Source organism: Mobula hypostoma, chromosome 1 (genome assembly GCF_963921235.1).
Source record: "Mobula hypostoma chromosome 1, sMobHyp1.1, whole genome shotgun sequence".
Classification (NCBI taxonomy): domain Eukaryota; kingdom Metazoa; phylum Chordata; class Chondrichthyes; order Myliobatiformes; family Myliobatidae; genus Mobula; species Mobula hypostoma.
In genome coordinates, this window is record NC_086097.1 from 57,010,314 (window position 1) to 57,031,867 (window position 21,554).

Consider the following 21,554-nt stretch of genomic DNA (forward strand, 5'->3'; position numbering starts at 1 on the left):
AATAACATGGGTGATCATTAGAGTATAGAGTACTGCTTTATAAAACTGTGATTACAGTAAATGGCATCCTGTAAGCCACTTATACATTTTGTGTCCAAATTTGATGTCAGCCAATCAGCTGTTAAAAAAAGATTCATAAGTTGTCTGTATGTTTTCTGAACAGTGTATGGAAATTGTTTCATATTGGACTAAAACTGAAGGATCAGACTGACCGTGGTTTTGTTTCTGGTTGCTTAAGTTTGAGAAAACTTGGGTAACTTCTTAGAATAGTTAACCTTTGACTTGAACTTAGACAGAAGAAAATCGAAAAAACAAAATTCCATTTGGATGATGTTCCCATGGAGAACATTTGTATATGAGCAATGATTTTCTTAAAATTATATTTTTTTTCCCTTAGGTTCTTGGCATTTTGGTTTTGGCTTATTGCAACTATTTTAAATTTCAGAAAAACTTCATTTCATTACAGGTGCTGTCTCCAAGTTGCAGTGATGAAATCACTGTGAAAAAGGATCAATGTTTAGTACGATCTTTTGCAGACTCCAAATTGTAAGTTTCAATGTGAAACCTGGAAAAACAAAAATATTTTCTTTAGCATGCAAATATTTGAAGTCTGTAAACGTATAAAATAATTAATGTTGAACTCCCAAAGTACTCTGTACTGGGTTTAGATTATATTCAACATTGATTTTTTAAAACTTTTGGATTTCTGATTTTCATTGTAAAGTGAAGATGAACTATTGACTTAATTCCTCTTTGGATATTAAACTTTACAGTAATGATTCCTTGTCTCAAAGGAGGCTTATGTAATTCACTAGAAACAAATTTAAAACTTCATGCCTTCTTTTTCATGCAAGAAAAAATGTACAAAATATTGCTCATATCTTTTGATAGAATATTTAATGGCAACGACAAGGCTATTCATCAGATTTGTTTACTATTAAGAATCTTAAGGCTTACGTGACATTTAATTATTTTTATCCTCATGCAATTATTTTCATTTTCATACGTTTTGGAATTATAATTATTGTTGCTCTCATTTGTAAATGGTTACTTAAAAATTTATTTGGCTGTATTCAACCATTTGGTTATACACTCACAACTGCTAAAGCCAGAACTAAATCTATGAAGTTATTCCATCGTAAGGTGCTGTTTGGTAGTTAAGGTAGTTAATTTCATATTGGAGTCCACTTGAATGAGTAAACTAACTAAATTTAGCTCTGTATTTTAAGGTGTTCCACTCTGGGATGTTCATAGATTGATGGGTATTCTGCGCAAATCATTCAGTTCATTGCTAAGCAATACAGTTAGTGGAACACTAAATCTAACGATTCTGGTAGGCTTATTTGAAATGTTGTATTGGTTTGCATGTTGTGCTTATTTTTCCAAGTCTAAATGTGCATATTAACAGTGAGAAATCACTGACGTTGTTAATAAATGGAGACATTTAGTATAAGTGATTTATTGAAATAGTTTGCTTTGTGGCAGGTACTATGACTGCTAAATCTAGCAATATATTCTGCAACAATCCTTTTCTCTTTATATTAAATTAAATTTTGGTATCTTTCTTTTTAAAACGACAGTTATCCTATAGCAAGAAAGGATATAAGAGAGCTAGATTGGGACAAAGTTTCAAAACCAGATCTAGTCGTTAAACAAGGTAAGGAAATTGACATGTGTAATGAAGTGAATTGCTGTAATTGGAGTTACTTCTTGTGATCAGTAAACTTGAATCCTGCAATTTGAGGGTTATTGCCTTCTTGTCTTATGAAACCTTAATGAAAAGCATTGTTTTCTAGATTATGGTACTGGTTTGATGCATTGTCTGATTTAGTTGGTATTGTTTTATTTCTTAAGATATAGGGTTGACCAGTCTTAGTTGACAGTAGTGAATTTAAATTTCTGAAACAAAACTGTCTATAGATATACTATCTTGTAGCTTCATTCAGAAGCAGCAAACAATGATACACCGTTGAGAATAAACGTATGATTCTGGAACAGTGAAAATCTTCTGAGAGGGGTAGTGTATGTATAACTTCAATAATGTCTTCAACCTGCGCAATGTTTGTCATAGGCCCTAAGAGCGTAATTTCTCTAATGGTGACATTCTGCACTTAGTGGGGGAAAAAATTGTAGAGTCTGCTTTATAATACCATATTGTAAATAAAGGCTGGGTAGCATTCATTCTTTATGTTAAGGAAGTTGTTGCTGCACATGAAAAGCATCATAAACAAGTATAGCAAATGTATTATTGGCTTTCCCTATGCTTGTACTCTTTGGAACACCTTTAGAAGAACGATCTTTTTTGTTATACGTGGTCTTAGTGGGAATTATGAATCTCTGGAAATTATACCAAGTCATTAATTGTGTTCTAGGCTGGGATGGATTGGACAATAAAATAGAGTTGAAACCAAGTATCAGGTCAACCATGATCACAATGAATAGCACACCAAGCTTGAAGGACTATGGCTTAGTCTTCCTGTTGTATTGTTTTTGTGACTTCTCTAATTGTGTTTTCAAAGAGCATCCAGTAATGTTGATCTTAACATGCATACTATTAACTTTGGATTTGTAAAGTCAAAAAACAAGTAAAACATTTCTAGTGGGATAGAATTGAAAAAGCAGAAAAATGCATGCTATTAAAGCTTAGGTAGATCACGTATGAAATTGTGTATGGCGTTCTGTTCTTTACTATAGAAATGATACAGAGACATTGGCAAAGATGCAATGGTGTTTTTACAAGTATTGTATTAGAACAAGAGGGAAGCCAAATATGTTTTTTATTGGTGTGGCTTCTTGCCATCCTCTTAAGATGTTCACTGATAAATCTGTAAAGAATTCATAATAACCTTTATAGTGATGTGGTCCAAGAAGTAATTGAAATGATCACTGAAGATGGGGGAAAGTTTGATTAAAAATTTATGAGAGAGTACAGCTATGCTGATAGATTTGTTAAAGATATTTGAAGAGAGGTTTGTGTGAAGCATAAAGACTAGTTTGGAGTACTTTACTAAATGACATTCCTCTTTGCCAGTTCCATAGAATGCTTCAGAAAGTAATATTCACAAACATGCATACTTTTTTTTTGGCCATCATGTTCCAAGGTAAATGCAAAATAATTCACAAGGAGTATCCAGTCTCTTATACAGTAAAGTTATATTGGTCTTGTAATATAGGGAATAATTTCTGTACATGGTGAAACTTGCTTTGTGAATGTGGCTCCATGTGTACTGATATTTGTATCAATACCTCACATGGGTGTCTCACTATGCCTTTAGGCCCACATTGTGTAGAGAGTTAGCTTGAGTATCCCTCTGGCCTAGTTAAGTGCAGGTGGGTGCAGATTGTGGGTGGTAAGCACAAACAGTGGGTTGAATCCAGTTTGTTTTGGTCTTTTGGATGTTGGACATCTTTTGGGAGGAGGATAAATCTGCTGCAGGTGTCCACTTGATTGGCATTGGTCCATGATCTACTCTAGTCTGTAGAATCAGATCTCATCAGTGTTATTTCAGAATATTGTTACAAGTGCAGAAGAAGCAGATTTAATCTTGCCTTTCAAAAATTAATTATGTACTTGCATAGGGAAATAAATTGCAAAACTGTGTGGAGCAATTGAGACAGTGGAAATAATTCAAAATCCCTTTCAAAGTACGTGCTTGGGTATGATCAGCTGATTGGCTGTGATGTACTGTTAAGTTCTGTGATTTTATTTTTAATGATAATCAGCTACTCCAATAAAAATGTTACTTGTAGCACTGGAAGAAGCTCTCAAATTCCATCAGCAACGGATTGTTCCTGAGAGCTGGAAAGTAGACATGAGTGTCATCTTAGAATCCTCAAGTAGTGATGAAGAGGAAGAGGAAACAGAGAATGATGAAGACCACGAGGAAAAGAAACAAGAGGTAGGCCAGTTTTTCAGTTTGGATTATTAAGTGATTTTTCTACCTAAATTCAAGCTCTGAATCTGTCATGTGAAATCAGTTGCTCTTTAGAATGATATATAAAATGAAGCATCCACAAGTAATTTCTTTCAGTAAAATGGCTTTTCTAGTTGATCCTGAAAATTTTTAAAATAATTTTGTTAACTTTTTATAATTGAAGTTACCATTTGCTTGATTCTGGGCATAAAGAAGCTATTTTATGAGTTAAGATTGGGATTTCATCCTGGAATTTAGAATGGGTAATGATCATAATGACATGTATGAGATCTCAGTGGAGTGAGACTGTGGTTCCCCGAAGAGGCATAGCTGCTAGAGAAGCGTTGCCCTTTAAAACTGAGAGGAGAGGAAGAAGTCTGTTCTTTCAGTTGTCCGCGGAAATCTGAGATTTTTGCTTAGAGATTTTTAGACCCTGGGTTTGTAGGGGTCAGGCAGAAAAATGGAGCTGAGATTAAGAACTAATTAGTTGTGACCTTAAAGACTGGGAAAACGTGCTTGAAGTTTTATAGCCTTCTGTGCTCTCATTTGTTATAATATTTGGCTTGAAGTTTCATTATTTTTGGATGTAGCTGTTGTGTCTTTGAATTACAGTAAAATCTGCAGTCAAGTGGGATGAAGAAATAACACAATGGCATTTCATAAATATTCCAACAATAAATACCCCAAAACATTGAAAGCTACTTCATTTTAAGCCCTTGGCGGTAAAGTTAGCATTTGTGAAATTAGCAGATCCAAGTGGTCTTAATCCCAGTGAAGTTCTTAAGTTTAGATTTTCAAATGAATGTACGTGATGATGCGTATTAATTCATATGCACTACATTTTGAAAGTAAAATAAGTTGAAAGCAGAGAAAATGGCATCCATTTTCATTCTCAAGTAAACAATATCGAATTGACTTTATTCTTACATCCTTCACATACATAAGGAGTAAAAATCTTTACATCTCCATCTAAATGTGCAATGTGCAATCATAGTAATTTATAATAGTTTGTAATAAATAGAACAGTCAATGTAATACAGAGTACACTCAAATCAGCGTGAGTTCATCAGTCTGATGGCCTGGTGGTAGAAGCTGTCTCAGAGCCTGTTGGTCCTGGCGTTTATGCTGTGGTACCACTTCCCGGCTGGTAGCAGCTGGAATAGTTTGTGGCTGGCATGACCTGGGTCCCCAATGATCCTATGGACCCTTTCTATACACTTGTACTTGTAAATGTCCTGAATCATGGGAAGTTCACAACTACAGATGCGCTGGGCTGTCCGTACCACTTTCTGGAGTCCTGCGATTAAGGGAAGTACAGTTCCCATACCTGGCAGTGATGCAGCCAGTCAGGATGCTCTGTAGAAAGTTTTTAGGATTTGGGGGCCATACCAAACTTCCTCAACCGTTTGAGGTGAAAAGGGTGCTGTTGTGCCTTTTTCACCACACAGCTGGTGTGTACAAACCACGTGAGATCCTCGGTGATGTGAATGCCGAGGAACTTGAAGCTGTTTACCCTCTCAACCCCAGATCCATTGATGTCAATATGAGTTAGCCCATCTCCATTCCTCCTGTAATCCACAACCAGCTCCTTTGTTTTTGCGACGTTGAGGGAGAGGTTATTTTCTTGACACTACTTGGTCAGAGAGATGACTTCTTGACTGAATTTTGACTAAATTACTTTTTTTTGATTATGTGAAACAGAAGCTTTTATATTATCAATGTAACACCAAGCCTCAGGCCAGGGAAAGCCTTGTTCCTTGAATAAAATTATAATCAAGACTGCTCTATAGGAGTAAATTTTGTTTGTACACTGCTATGTGTTCAATCTGCAATAGTTGGGTGTCCACTTCCTTTCAGGTTTCCTAAGCAAGTTTGCTGGAATGTTACTGGAGACATTGCAGCAGTTTCGCAGACAATGTGTGGGTGTTTGCCATGTTATTAAGTAGTCTTTCTATGACTTCAAATTAATGTTCAGTTCACTTTTGCAGGCCCAAAGAGCAAGACTGAAATTTAAAAAGCAACATTTCTAAACTAATGAAGAAATGCTTGTGGAAAGTTTACGCTATATATGATTTTGTACCCTAGATTGCATTTTAACTTTAATGTTGTATAATTTTGAAATAATAAAATGTTTTTGTTCTAATTACCTTTAATATGATTTAGCAATAAAATTGTCATTTGTTTCTAGTTACCCTCAGACAATGAAATTTTTACTTTTAACATATTTATCTCATCTCAGTATTGCATGTGCCACATTCTAAAAGTGGTTATACACATATGTCATCTGATTTTTGTAATGTGTTTACAATAAACTGGGTAAAGAGAGATAGCCAATGGTCTTTCCTGAAGTAATAAATTGGAATTGTTTATGCAGTGGTCACTTTAACATGTATAGGGATAACTAAGTAATAGTTCGCCTTGAATTTCGCCAGCACTTCCCTCTGGAGCAGTTGGAGGATCAAATTTCTACTGCAGTCTTGTTAAATATGGTGCAGTTAAAAATAGGCCAATGTCAACTACATGATTTCTACAAGATAATTCCATTATGTCTTTGGGGAAATACCTGTTAAGTTGTAGCTACTCAACTATTTTTAGGATCCATTTTATAATTGGCATGCTGATTATAATCCAGTGCAAACTATTTATGATTAGAGTGGAGGACGAGTTTGAATGCACTTAGAGTATCGTGCATCTCTCGTTGCCATGCTATAGGAAGGATCTGGTTGTGCTGGAGAGAGCACTAGGGTGATGCCTGGTCTGGAGGAGTTTAGTTATGAGAAGAGATTGGATAGGATGAGTTTGTTTTCTTCACAAAGGAATGACCTGATAGGTGTGGAAAGAGTAGATAATTGGAATCCTTTTCCCATTGTAGGAGTATCAGAAAATAATGCATAGGTTTGGGGGAGGGAGAGAGGAGTTTTAATGGAAATTTAAAGGAAATAAATTTCACAGAGAGTGGATAATACCTGGAATGTTGTCAGACAAGATGGTGGAGTCAAATATAATCAGTATGTTTACGAGAGTATAAATATTTAAATAAGCAAAATATAAAAGCAGTTAATGCAGGTAAATGGATTTAGTGTGTGGGTAAAAAGGCCAGCATGGATGCAGTGTTTTCTGTGTTGTACAACACTTGGAATTTGACCAGTAGCATGAGGATCTTCCAATAAAATATAAATTACTGTAACTATAGGCTGTCTGACTTTTAATAATGGTTGGATTAAGATAGTAAGATACCCATTTTGCAATTGACAATTTACACAAAGGTCTGCTTTCTGAGATCAATGCTTACTTTGGTTGGAAAATGTATTTAAACAAGATACTAAGCTGTACCAATTTGGCTACTGAATGCATTAACAGTAAACCTCTGGTAGTTTATGTAACGGACTTTCTTTGTGTTTTCCACATCTCTAGACCAAAACAGAAGGGAATTTGCATGTTCTGTTGATGAATCAGCTGTTTGGTTTATGATGGCACATCAATTAAATTATCAGTCCGGTAACCCATATCCCACTTTGGCAACTGGAATTTACACTTGGTTACGTCCTTATAATGATGACCATATTGGCAGGGAAACCAATTCGGTAATTCCTCCTAGAGATAGGAAACTCATGTATTTGGTGTTACCAGTATGTGAGTGGAGACCTATAGTATTTTGAAATCAAGCACATTGTGCAATTTCACATTTTCCTGACATCATTTTTTTTTGTTGAATGTGGATGTGTAGTTAAACCCCTCTGCGATCTCTATAGCCTGCTTATGTTATCTTGCATTTCTACTCTGGGGTCTTTCCTTGAATTCCATACTTCACTGAATTGTGCAGTTACCTTCACCAGAAGGACTGCAGTAGTTGATGAAGATGGCACATCACCATCACCTTTGCCAATAGAAATGGGTAGATCCTGCTAGCCTTGCCATTGATGCTTAGTATCTGTAGAATAAACTGTAGTGTATTACTTATTTGATTGTTAAACTGTATTCCAGTATCAGCAGAGTCTGATAGCTGTGCAGGATGTTGTAATTGGATTTATAAATACCCTATCAAGTGATAACTTCACAGCACTAGACCAGATGCTTTTTTTTAATATGTGATGGTTAATATGTCTATCACTAGGTAGAGGAGGAGCTAGATCCAGAAGAGAGAGACAATTTCTTGCAACAACTCTACAAATTCATGGAGGATAGAGGTAAGGACTTTTCTTAAAATTGAAGTCAGTATTTGTATTGTGTGTGCATATTTTTAAGTATTAATGGTACAATGTTTTTAATTTTGTTCAGATAAACAGGTGAAAGTGATGTCAAAAGTACTTTTGTGATTGTAGGGCTTTTTTTGGTTTTCACCTAAGTTTTGTATTTAAGTTTGTAGTTAATTTGTATACATAACACTGTATTCTAGACCTAAAGGAAGCTTTCAACCCATGCTGCTTTTCAATGATACTATGATATCAGTACCATAAATGTTGATAGTGGATCCTATCCAATTTTTAAAAATATTTCATTCACCACAAAATAGATTAATTTGCGAAAACTTAGCTGAGTGATGTGCTCAGCTGTGGTTTACCATCAATATACTTGGACATTATAACCGTGATGTTTGATGTACAGTATGTGAATACTTCCATCACTATAGTTAGAATAAATACCAATATGGTTGATCATATTATGAACTCTTGGGAACAATATGACAATATGTTTATTTCTTCGTATTCAAAAAATCTTTAAATTGGTAAGCAATTGTATTATATTTTCCAGGAACACCTATCAATAAACCACCAGTACTAGGCTACAAAGACCTGAATCTTTTCAAACTCTTCAGACTGGTGTATCAACATGGTGGATGTGACAATGTGAGTTCAATTTAATTTTACAGTGCCTTGAAAAAGTATTCGGCCCCCACAACTATTTTCACATTTTACTGTCTCATTTTCTTAATTTAAAATATATTGAAGTGAGAATATTTGAACTAATTTCAAAACATTGTGCATCATGTCAAATCAAAAGAAAAATTCCAAAACCTGTCATCAGTTTACTAAAAATTGAAATCCAAAATTGTGTGGCTGAAAAAATATTAATTCTGTTTGTAATTACAAGCTAATTTTTCTCAGGTGCAGTATGTGTATTAGATAAACAACTCACCCGATCTGTTGATGTAGAAAGTTGGAGGATGACCTGTTTTTCAATGAGTTTGTAAGAATAAGTACCCCTTCTCTCTGTAAGCTCTGTATGATAGATTTTCAACAAACAAAACCAAAAGGAAGACAAAAGTGTATTGCAAGTCAGGGAAATGATAATAGAGAAGCACAGATCAAGGGAATGTACAAGACCATCTCAAAGGCATTGAACATATCTGGGAGCTCAGTGCAGTCCATCGTGAAAAAGTGGAAAAAATATGAAACCACAGCCGCACTGTTTAGGTAAGGCCATCCCTCTAAACTTAGTCGCCAGAGAAGAATGGCACTTGTAAGAGAGGCTACGATGATGCCAACAATCACTGTGTGTGAGCCACAGAAGTCAGTGGCTGCAACTGGAGATGAATTTCATAGCTCCACAATCACTAAGGCGTTGCACGAAAAGAGTTTTTATGGGAAAGTGGCAAGGTAGAAGCCATGGCTTTAAAAAAACATACCCACTGCCCATAAAGACTTTGCAAAACGTCACTTAGAAGATACTGTAAATATGTGGAAGAAGGGCTTATGGTCGGCTGAGACTAAGTGGAACCTTTTTGTCTTAACACTAAGCAATACGTGTGGCATAAATCTAATAGTATCAGCCAGATAATAACATCCCTATTGTAAAGCATGGTGGGGGTATCATCACGCTATGGGGATGCTTTTCAGCAGCAGGGACTGGAAATCTGGTCAGGGTTGATGCTGGTAAATACAGAGAAATCCTGGATTAAAAACCTGCTAGCCTCTGCCAGAAAGCTGCAACTGGGGAGGAAGTTTCTCTTTTAGCAGGGCAACAGCCCTAAGAACACTGCCAGACCATCCATGCGGTGGCTTGAAATGGAGAGAATTGATGTCCTTATGTCAAGAGTCCTGATCTTAACCGATGAAACATCTTCGGCAAGACCTCAAGATTGCTGTCCACTGCTGCTCGCCAACTAACCTGGCACAGTTTGAACAATTTTGCAAGAAGGAATGGGCAAATCTTGCTTCATCACATTGTACAAAGCTAATAGAGATTTATCCAAAAAGATGAATGGCTGTAATAGTTGGTTCAAGTAAGTACTGTGGAAATGGGCGGGGGGGGGGTGAATACTTAACTGCAGACATTTAAGTTTTTGAATTTTTAGTTTTTCGTGCTTTACAAGTATCAGTTTTTTTGGGGCTGTACTGTGAAATAGCATGTGATTCACAAATAAAAATTCTCAGTTAAATTGTTCAAGATCTCTAGTTGTAATACTCATGTGAACAAAGGTTTGGGGGCTGAATACTTTTACAAGGCACTGTACTTACTCAACTGAAAATGTACAGCTATATTATTGAACTCCAGATATTGAAGATGATTTTTACTTTTAAAAATAGCTATATTTTATTCTACTTTCGACAATATTTTGTATTCTACATTATATAGAATTATTAAAATAGTAGTTGCAGTTTACCAGCTAATGGCTAAATTTTCACTTTTTAAAAAGTATGTCGTGTTGTGAGCTCTGTCTAATGTTCTATTTCTATTTATTTGAATTATGTGTGAATGCCTTAATACCAAATCATGTCAGCTGTAATCCTTAGCTACATACACTGACACATAGATATGAATAACGGAAGTCTCGTTCCATTTAGTTGGGCTTCGTGTGATCTTGAGGGTTGTCAGGAGCTCTGAGTGATGAAATACAAAATTTTTTTGGATTATTCCATTGATTTCACTCTGTATTTTATAAAAGCCATCCTGGGAGAAAACTATAACAATACAAGTCTTAAATCTGCCAGAGTTTAAAGGGTTGAATCTTACTCGTTTGTTGCATGCACATGCTTTTCATAAACACAAACTAGAATTTTGATTGTTTGTAAAATTTCATGTTCATATCAAAGAAGCCGCAGAATATGGAAATCTTAAACAGAAAATTTTGGAAACATTCAGCTGGCCAGGCAATATCCATTGAAAGAGAATTCACATGTCAGGTGTGAAATTCTTCATTAGAAAGGTTGAGCTTGAAATATTTACTCTGTTTCTATTTTGTCAGATACTGCCTGATCTGCTAAGTACTTCTAGTATTTTTGGTTTTCGTTTAGATAATACATGTTATGTTTCATCCTTTTATAAGTATAACAAAAAGAGATAGACTAATAAAGGCTGTCTAGAGAAACTGCTCCGTAACGCATTGTTGATTAATAATTTTTTTTTTCATTTAGAGATATGGCTACACTGACACTGTTTTATCCAAATTTGTATTTTGTTAGTGCAGTCTTCAGATAATGTATATAAACTAGACAGGAAATATATTTAATGAATAGACATATGCCAATATTTGGTGTTAATGTTTTCAGTGTCTTACCCCAAAGATTATATTTATGACATAATTTAATTGGACACATTGCATCTTGGTTCACTGTTTTAGTTTTGCCCACACTTACAGACAGCAGTTAACAAATTCAGTACTGATAATGTTAACATTCTGATTTTTTGTGGACCAAGCTGTCTGTTCAGTACAACTTTTGGCTGTTTGCAACTATCTTGCTCTGCTTTATTTTATTGAGCAAACGCTTTTCTGTTTAATTAATTTGACTCTGATGACCTTCCTTATAATGATTCAGAAATTTGATGTTTTTAGCTCTTTAGCGTAGTATTTTAACAGATAACAATAAGAGTAATCATGGAAATAAAGCACACACAAATGTCATAACATCTGTCCATTGCTTTTTTTTTGCCCTTAGCAACAAATACAAAAATCTCATCACTAGCATGAACTGCAAATGCAAGTGCTGCCTGGTTCCTGTTCTGCTCTGCTTGCACTTCAGGACACCAGAAAGTGATGGATTACCTAAAGCTAATGATAAAAGATTTCATAAATCAATACCCTCAATAAAATTTCATTCACCAGTAATAGTTCCCCACATTTTCATTTTTTTTTTAAACTATACGTGTATATCAAATGATGAGGGGTCTGGACCAAGAGGAAAATGGGAAGCATTTTCTTTTTGGTTGAAAACTAGTGGTTACTGTTAGAAAATAAAGGAGAAAAGAATAAAGAATTACATGAGGAAACACTTTTCATGTAAGGTTTGGTTGGTATCTGTGGTGCACTGCTTACTCACTGTGGCCTTCAAAAGGGAATTAGGTGAATATGATGGACAAAACATTGCAAGGCCATAGAGAAACAGTTAGTAAGTGGAACTAGAGAGTTGTTCTGGTGGTGACGACATTGACATGAAGAGCTGAATGGTCTCCAGTACCATCAAAACCACTCTTTGAAATCTCACAGTTCGCTATGCCTCCCAAGTTTGTGTTATCTGGGGATACAGCCGATAGTGTCCTGGGTGCCAAAGCCCAAATCATCAAAATCAAGCACAGTAGTAGTTCTAATACAGATCCATTGGGAGCCTTGCATTGTTTTCCAATCTGGAAGTTACTCTGTGCTGTTAGTTTTTTTAGTTCATGAAGCCAGTTTTCTAACTGTCTTGGTGCTGCCCCTTTTATTCCATAGGCGCCTTCTGAAAAAAAAAATATATATACTTTTTAAACATCTTCCTTTGCTGAGATTCCAGCAGCATAATTTCCTATGGTATCTCAGCCATATTCTCTCCCCTATGAATAAATTTCCATTTTAGTCTTAATTTGTTTCCTCACCACTCTTTTCCTATTCATGCGCCTATGGAATATTTTTGAATTCTCTTTCATGTTGGTGCTAGTCTTCTCATGTTCTGTTTTCCTTCGTTATTTTTAAATCTTCTTTGAACATTCTATGATCAGCATGGTTTTCATGTAACATCTATCATATTTTTAGCTCTGCCCTTCTGATTATACAAAATTGGGACTTCATTCCTTCATACATAGAAGATTGAGAGAAGATTTGATGGAGATATACAGAATTATGAGGGGTGTAGACAGGGTAAATGCAAGCCGGCTTTTTCCACTGAGGTTGAGTGGGACCACCACCAGAGGTCATGGGTTAAAGGCGAAACATTTAAGGAGAACATGAGCAGAAACTTCTTCACTCAGAGGGTTGTGAGAGTGTGGAATGAGCTACCAGTGCAACTGGTGCATGTGAGCTCGATTTCCGTGTTTAAGAGAAGTTTGGAAAAGTACATGGATGGTAGAGGCATAGAGGGTTATGGTCCGGGTGGAGGCCAATGGGAGTAGGCAGTTTAAGTGGTTTGGCACAAACTAGATGGACTGAAAGGCCTGGTTCTGTGCTGACTTTTCGGACTCTAAAGAGCTCAAACTTTAACTTACCTACTCTTTTCTATCACAGGAAATATCTGAGCTATACCCAAAACATCTTTCACTTAAAGGCTTCTTGTTTAGTAACATCTTTGTCTTCAACCTTTGTTTCCAGTTTATCCAGGTTGTTCTCATCCCAACTAATATGGCCTTTTGCTTTACCCTGGAGTAGTTTACAGTGGTGCTAGAAAGTTTGTGAACTTCTGAGAATTTTCTCTATTTCTGCACAAATGTGACCTGAAGTGTGATCAGGTCTTCATGTCAGTCCTAAAACTAGATAAAGAGAACCAATTAAATAAGTTATGCAAACAACCATTATACTTATTTATTTATTGAGAAAAATGATCCAATATTACTTGTATTTGTTGGAAAAAGTATGCGAGTCTTTACTTTCAGTAACTGGTGTGACCCCCTTGTACAGCAATAACTTCAACCAAATGTTTCCGGTGACTGTTGATCAGCTTGGAGGAATTTTAGGCCATTCCTCACAAAACTGCTTCAACTCCAGGATGTTGGTGGGCTTCCTTGCGTGAACTGCTTGCTTCAGGTCCTTCCGCAACATTTCTATAGGATTAAGGTCAGGACTTCGGTTAGGCTATTCCAAAATGTGAAATTTCTTTGTTTTAACCATTTTTTGCTAGGCTGACTTGTGTGTCTAGGGTTGATATCTTGCTGCATGACTCACTTTCTCTTAAGCTTCAGTTCACGGATAGATATCCTGACATTTTCTTGTAGAATTTGAAGATATAATTCAGAATTCATCGTTCCATCTATGATGGCAAGCCATCTTGGTCCCGAAGCAGCAAAGCAGGCCCAAACCATATCTCTGCCACCACCATGTTTATTAGATGAGGTTCTTATGCTGAAATGCAGTGTTTGTTTTTGCCAAACAATGCTTCTCATTTAAATAAAAAAGTTCTACTTTGGACTGATCTGTCCACAGAACATTCTTCCAATAACCTTCTGGCTTATCCATGTGGTTTTTAGGAAACTTTAGACAGGCAGCAATGTTCTTGGAGAGTAGTGGCTTTCTCCTTGCAATCCTGCCATGCACACCATTGTTGTTCAGTGTTTGCCCGATGGTAGACTACTGAACACTGACATTAGCCAATGCAAGAGTGGCCTGTAGCTCCTTAGATATTATCCTGGGGTTCTTCATGACCTCCTGGAATATTACACACCTTGCTCTTGGAGTGATTTTTGTTGGTTGACCTCTCCTGGGGAGAGTAACAATGGTGTTGAATTTCTTCCATTTGTACACTATCTGCCTGACTGGATTGGTGGAGCCCAAGCTCTAGAAATGTGGTTTATATTCTTTTCCAGCCTGGAAAGCATCAAGAACTTTTTTTTCTGAGGTCCTCAGAAATCTCATTTGATTGAGACATGGCACACTTCCAAAAACCTGTGTGATGAAGGTCAGACTTCGATAGTGAAGATCCAGGTTTATGTTCTTTAAGTAGGGCAGGGCCTCCCACACTCAACTTGATTGTCATCCCTGAAACACCTGACTCTAATTTTCCCTTTAAGTGAACTGATAATCCTAGAAGTTTGCATACTTTTTCCAACAAATACATGTAATATTGGATCACTTTTCTCAGTAAATGAACAAGTATAATTTTTCTGTGTTATTTATTCAATTAGGTTCTCTTAATCTAGTTTTAGAACTTAAATGTGAAGATGTGATCACATTTTAGGTCATATTTATGCAGATATAGAAATTCTAAATGTTTCACAAACTTTCTAGCACCAGTGTATATATTTATTTACATAATTATGCTAAATCCTGTTCATTACAATCACCATGTCTTAGCAGTTTCCCCTCTTGGTACCTGTTTCTTTTGGCCTGCCTCATTTCCCAGAACAAAGTCAGGCAATGCAGCCTTTATTTTTGGGAACAGAAGCATACGGAACATTCACCTGAAAGTTCTTCAGAAGCCCCTTTCTGTTTTTGCCTGTTATGTTATTGCTTCAGCAAATTACTTCTTCATCATTGTTCTAGCTGTGCCATTTTCTTCACCTTGAACTTTGTTACTTGAACGCTTTTTGTGCCAAGTCCTACAAATGAAGTTTTAAAATGAACTAGTGTGCTGCCTAGTTAATTTTGGCAAAAGAAGTGATACACTGACTTACTGGTCCATTAGTATACTGTGGTGTGGAGTGTGAAAGTGACGATAGTTGTCAGTTCAAGTGAATCACTCTGTTAACTAAGAGTGATTAAGTCATCAATAGAATATTTGTATAAAGCTCTTTGTGTACTCATGACACTTCTTGTTTATTGAAATCATTTTAGCTGAAAGTGCTTTTGCAATTTTTTTCCCTAATCTACATGTTTTAAAACTTGTATGCAAGATTTCTTTGTATACAGTTTCAGATTGTATACTTGGAAACTTGGGCATATATATGTTTGCACTAACATTAAGAGTTCTTGGTAATATTTAAATAACAAATCCTTGAGCAATATTACCTCTGATATAAAAACAAAAAAATGCTGGAAGCATCTAGCCACATCTGGGAAAATAGAAAAGAGAGTTAATGTTTCAGGTCAAAGACTTTTTGCTGAAACTTTATTTCCAATTGACTAGAGTCGTGTGATTGCTTGTACTGGTGTAGAAAATTAGATTGATTAACTATTTTAGATTTTGACTGTTGATGAAAGATATATGCAATACAGCCATTAAGTTCTGCTTATTTCTGCAGATTGACAGTGGTTCTGTATGGAAGCAAATCTACATGGACCTCGGTATTCCAATTCTGAACACTGCTGCATCTTATAATGTGAAAACAGCATATAAGAAGTAAGTGGTATCGATGGACCTAAGTTTTCCATGTAAAGTATGGTTCAGTTATTGGCTTTCCTTTAATGTACAAATTAAAGCATTTGTGGTTCTCATGCACCATTTGCACTTATATTGTCCTCACCAATACTGCTGTAAACCTTGGGATGATAGGGTGATAGTGGTAGTAAAATAGTTGAAAAGGAGGATCACAACAAAGACAAGCATAACTGCAAATGAACTTACTTGAAGCAACACATAATTACAGAACAAATCGTGCTGTTGTGGTCTGATTTGCATTGTGCCGACTTCCCAAACAACACATTCTTTAGAGCTTGCTTTAAGTTTGGTTCTGTTAAAACTAAATACCATTATCTACACTTAACACTCAGCAAGATGGTCTTGATCAATAAGCAGAATCACAAATATTTTTGCGATTTCTTAAGTTGCATTTTGATGATATGAATAATGTAACACTTCAATTTATATCTTTGACCAGAAGGACCCTAATGGGAGGTAATTTTTGTGCTTAAACTCGCATATTATGCTAAGAACCTCTTCCAAGGAAAATGACATCAAGGGGAGAATAGACGAATACAATAAGTAGTTCCTTTGCTTTTTTAAAAATGTTTCTCCAGTGCTTTATGAGTCCTCTTTAGTACTGTTGCATAATATTTGGATGGCTATTTAAACACCAGTTTTCCTAAGCTCTACTTCTTACCATGGGATTATTATTTTCTTGTGCTGATAATAGATAATTCGGTTACAAATGAAAAAGGAACAGTAACCGCATAAACATAACTACTACTACAACAACTCTTTTTTAAAAAAAAATGTTTTGAGGCTCCTTCCATAAAAGGTGCCTTTAGCAATATGTTCTGATTTTAAGGGTTGACCATTACATATTCCTGAAGAGGAAAGTAGACTATGGCATAATCTATAAACGCTAAGCATTTTTAGAAACAATGTATAGCGCCTTTTATGTCCCAAAGCTCTTTACAAACTGAAGTGTTTGCAACTATCAGCATGAGGTACTAAATGGATGAGCCTTCTCTGCCTCCTCCTGAAGTCCTTATCATCACGGATGCCAGTCTTCAGTCAATTCGTTTCACCCCACATGACATCCGAGAAACGGCTCAGCAAAGGCCATGTGTCCTGACAGCATCCTGGCTGTAGTGCTGAAAACCTGTATTCAAGAACTAGCCACACCCCTAAGTTAGCTGTTCAAGTACAACTAAAACACTGGCATCCACCTGACAATGTGGAAATTTGACCAGGTATGTCCTGTCCACAAAAAACAGGACAAATCCAACCTAACCAATCACTGCCCTCTTAGCCTGCGCCCAGTTGTTAGCAAAATCATGTTAGTTGAAATGATGTGAGTAAAATTCTCACCGCTGATTTTCTTCCCAGTGCTCATTTAGGTTAATGGGACCACTTGGTTCCTGGCCTCATTACAGTCTTGGATACAAGGATTGAATTCTGGAGCCAACATAAGGGTGACTGCTCTTGATATCAAGACAGCACTTGATTAGAGGCAGTGCTAAGGAACCCTACTGATAGTATTATCAGTGAGGAACAGAGTGAAAATCCTGGAATCATACATAGCAGAATGGAAGATGGTTATGGTTTTTGCAGGCTAGTCTTCAAAGCTGCCAGAACATAGTCCTTGTGGCAGCATCCTTGGCTGAAGTATCTTCGACAAGTTCATTAGTGACTTGATTTTCTGTCAGAAGTGAAACTGATTGTAGCTTGAAAATGTCCATCTCAAGGAAGAGAACCTAGTATTTTTTAGTAACTTGATGTTTTGTGGCATTGCTGCTGCTGTGTTCCTCTTTAGCAGTATTCTGCAATCCACCATCAGCCAGATTGGGCTAGTCAATTAAGTCATGTCTACAAGAGCAGGTTAGAAGCTGAATGTTCTGTGCTACATTGCTTATCTAATGATTCCTCAAATTATTTACAAGGCTTCATTTCTTAGGTGGGCACAGTTGCAAAAATAGAAATTTGACATTATGGAAGATAAAGCACTTGGTTGCTTACGGGTGTCTCAGCATCTGTCCTGGTCATGGATTTGGACTGCAACAATGTTTCTATCCTTCCCACCCCTGCCCCAGCCCCCGCCCCCCCCAGAAAGCAACAACTTTCCTTGGTTAGTAAGTCAGTGGCAGTAAGATGATGGGATCATCAAGTTTCCTGCCAAGTCTTTCAGCATCTTGACTTGGACTAGTGTTCCTTTCTGTGATTTTTTGCTATGTTAAAATTCTAAAATTTCCAGAGAGCATTGTGGAAATAACAGCAGCTTATGTAAAGAACCGCCATAGTCTTCACCATCTAGGGATCAGCAAAATGCCTTGCCAATGATGCCCATGTTGTGAAACTAATTATTAAGGAATTAAAAGATTGAAGGTAGTAATTGTAACTTTGAAATCAGGCCAGTGAATGGATGTGACAAAAACAATGACTTTAAATTGTTTGCATTTATGGATCCTTGGAGTACAGAATGTGTGAACTGATTTTTTTTTATGCAAAGCTAGAATGTGCCCTAATATTAAGACATTTATCAAGATCTTAAGGCATTATAAGACTCATTTGAGAAGTAGACGTGAATAGTTTATGTATTGTTCACAATTTATCACCACAGTCACACATTGCTGAGTTACTATCATCTTAGTCGTATTGCATTATATTAAATTATCAGTAATAATTCATTGTAGAGGATTGCTGATGGTTCAGAAGCTGCAGCTAGAAGATATTGAATTTAGTATCCTATGGATGCATTCCTTGGGGGAATATATATGTGTGTGTGTGTGTGTGTGTGTGTGTGTGTGTGTGTGTGTATATATGTGTGTATGTATATTAAATAGTTAGATTAAAAATAGTGCAAAACAGAAATAATATATATTTTTAAAAAGTGAGGTAGTATTCATGGGTTCAATGTCCATTTAGGAATCGGATGGCAGAAGGGAAGAAGCTGTACCTGAATCGCTGAGTGTATGCCTTCAGGCTTCTCTACCCCCTTCCTGATGGCAACAATGAAAAGAGGGCATGTCCTCGGTGATGGGTGTCTTTAATGATGGACGCTGCCTTTTTAAGGAACTGCTCCTTGAAGATGTCTTGGATACTATGGAGGCCGGTACCCAAGATGGAACTGACTAATTTTACAGCTTTCTGTAGCTTCTTTCGATCCTGTACAGTCGTTCCCTCCCCCCGCCGCCCCCCCCATACCAGACAGTGATGCAGCCTGTCAGAATACTCTCCACAGTACATCTGTAGAAGCTTTCAAGTGTTTTAGGTGACAAACTGAATCTCTTGAAACTCCTAATCAAATATAGTCGCTGTCTTGCGTTCTTTATAGCTTCAGGTTAGATCCTCAAAGATCTTGATACCCAGGAACTTGAAATTGCTTGCTTTCTCCACTTCTGATCTCTTTGAGGATTGGTTTGTGTTCCCTTGACTTGCCCTTCCTAAAGTCCACAATCATCTCCTTCGTTTTACTGATATTGAGTACAAGGTTGTTGCTGCGACACCACTCAACTAGCTGGTATATCTCGCTGTTGTACGCCCTCTCATCTCCATCTGAGATTCTACCAACAATTGTATCATCAGCAAGTTTATAGATGGTGTTTGAGCTATACCTAGCCACACAGTCATGGATAATAGAGGGAGTAGAGCAGTGGGCGAAGCACACATCCCTGAGGTGTGCCAGTGTTGATTGTCAGTGAGGAGGAGATATTATTACCAATCCGCACAGATTGTGGTGTTCTGGTTAAGAAGTCAAAAGATCCAGTTGCAGATGCAGGTGGAGAGGTCCAGGTACTGTAGCTTACTGATCAGGACTGTGGGGATGATGATGTTAAACACTGAGCTATAGTCAACAAGCTGCATTCTTACATTAGGTGTTTGTATTGTCCAGGTGATCTAAAGCCGTGTGAAGAGCCATTGACATTGCATCTGCCGTAGACCTATTGTGGTGATAAGCAAATTGCAGTGGGTCCAGGCCCTTGCTGAGGCAGGAGTTGATTTTTGTCATGATCAACCTCTCAAAGTATTTCATCACTGTAGATGTGAGTGCTACTGGGTGATAGTCATCAAGGCAGCTCACACTACTCTTCTTACTTTTTAGCTAGCACTTACTGAAATGTTCTTCTATTTGAGCATATTCTGCTCAATTGCAGCTACTTATCTGATTTTCTAAGTAATCAATAGGGGACAAGAAAATAATAAAATGAAGCCATGACATAAGCATTTTTGACAGATCTTCGTGAGTTCAGCATTGTTTTACTAACTTGCCAAATCTAAATTCTAATACCTTCTGATTTCCTTCCATTTACATGTCCTAAGTTTGTCTTGTATTCCTTGCATTTCTTGTGACTGAAAATATATTTAGATCCACCACTGTAATGAATGTTCAAAATAAAAGCTATATTCAATCTCATGTGGAAATGCACTGCTGGACATACCATCCATCAAGGTCTCATCTGTTCTCTCAGGTGAATGAGAAAGATCCATGACATTATTTTGAAGAGCAGGGGGGCATCGCTGGTTTTCTAAGCCAATATTTACCATCACTCAATACACCTAAAACAAGTAATCTGACTATTATCTTAATACTGTTGACAGGTAAACACCATGCACAATTTTGTTGATGTGTTTCCAACATTGTAATAGTAATTACATTTTTAAAGTACTTCCTGGGCTGTAAATTGCTTTGAGATAATGTGAAGGGATATTTCTCAGGCAGTGTACTGGGAATAAAAAGGTGTAATGTATAATGAACTTGAACATTTTACTCAGTGTAAATTAAAGGTTGGAACATAGTTGTGAAGGTAGGACTGAAGCAGCACTATAATAAAGTAATTGTAATTATTGCTCTTGACATAGAGAATTATTAGGAAATGTGAGCATGATGGAAAATCTGAATGAAGTGAATGAAGCAAGTTCAAGAGCTTCATTCTCAATCATGGGTGTTCTTCATGGCATTGCTTACAAATGACTGACTTGTGGAGAAATCTGTTCTCAGCAATGGAACCCTTTGAAAACCTGTACTATTCTCAACAATCTGTCATTGCTTCATACTATATTAAATTAAATTGTTGAAAAATTAAGGAAGCATGAGATTGTAAGCAAGAAGATTACCTACTGGATGCATGAATTTGGAAATTACACTTCTAACAAGTTGTGGAGGTAAAAAGTAAAATCCCATGTAATGAGCTCAAATTCCAGAAAAGGATTGGCAAGGATGTGTGATCTTGTCTTTGACACCAGTATGCTCAAATTAGTGTTGATATCTTAATCTACTTTAGCACTTTTGCTGTTGAGGAAGCAAAATGATTTTATCTGATAAGTTTGTTTCAACTTCCACTCTTTCCCTTCAGATTCAGGGTAAGTCATAGTCATGCTCCATGGAGTGAACTCTTTGGTCCAGTGTGTTGTTGCCCACCATTAAGTACCAATCAATACAAATCCTATTTGCCAATAC

The 21,554-nt window shown here is 36.6% G+C and overlaps 1 protein-coding gene across 2 annotated transcripts in view; it reads left to right on the forward strand.

Annotated features, from left to right (window-relative positions):
- arid4a (AT-rich interactive domain 4A) overlaps positions 1-21,554 on the forward strand; it is a 119,644-nt gene that overhangs the window by 47,448 nt on the left and 50,642 nt on the right. For both annotated transcript variants that reach the window (XM_063049562.1, XM_063049572.1), the window contains exons 9-14: positions 467-546; positions 1,581-1,657; positions 3,751-3,899; positions 8,029-8,101; positions 8,667-8,761; positions 15,996-16,093. In XM_063049562.1, the coding sequence (XP_062905632.1) occupies positions 467-546; positions 1,581-1,657; positions 3,751-3,899; positions 8,029-8,101; positions 8,667-8,761; positions 15,996-16,093 (572 nt within the window). The remainder of the gene's footprint in view (positions 1-466; positions 547-1,580; positions 1,658-3,750; positions 3,900-8,028; positions 8,102-8,666; positions 8,762-15,995; positions 16,094-21,554) is intronic.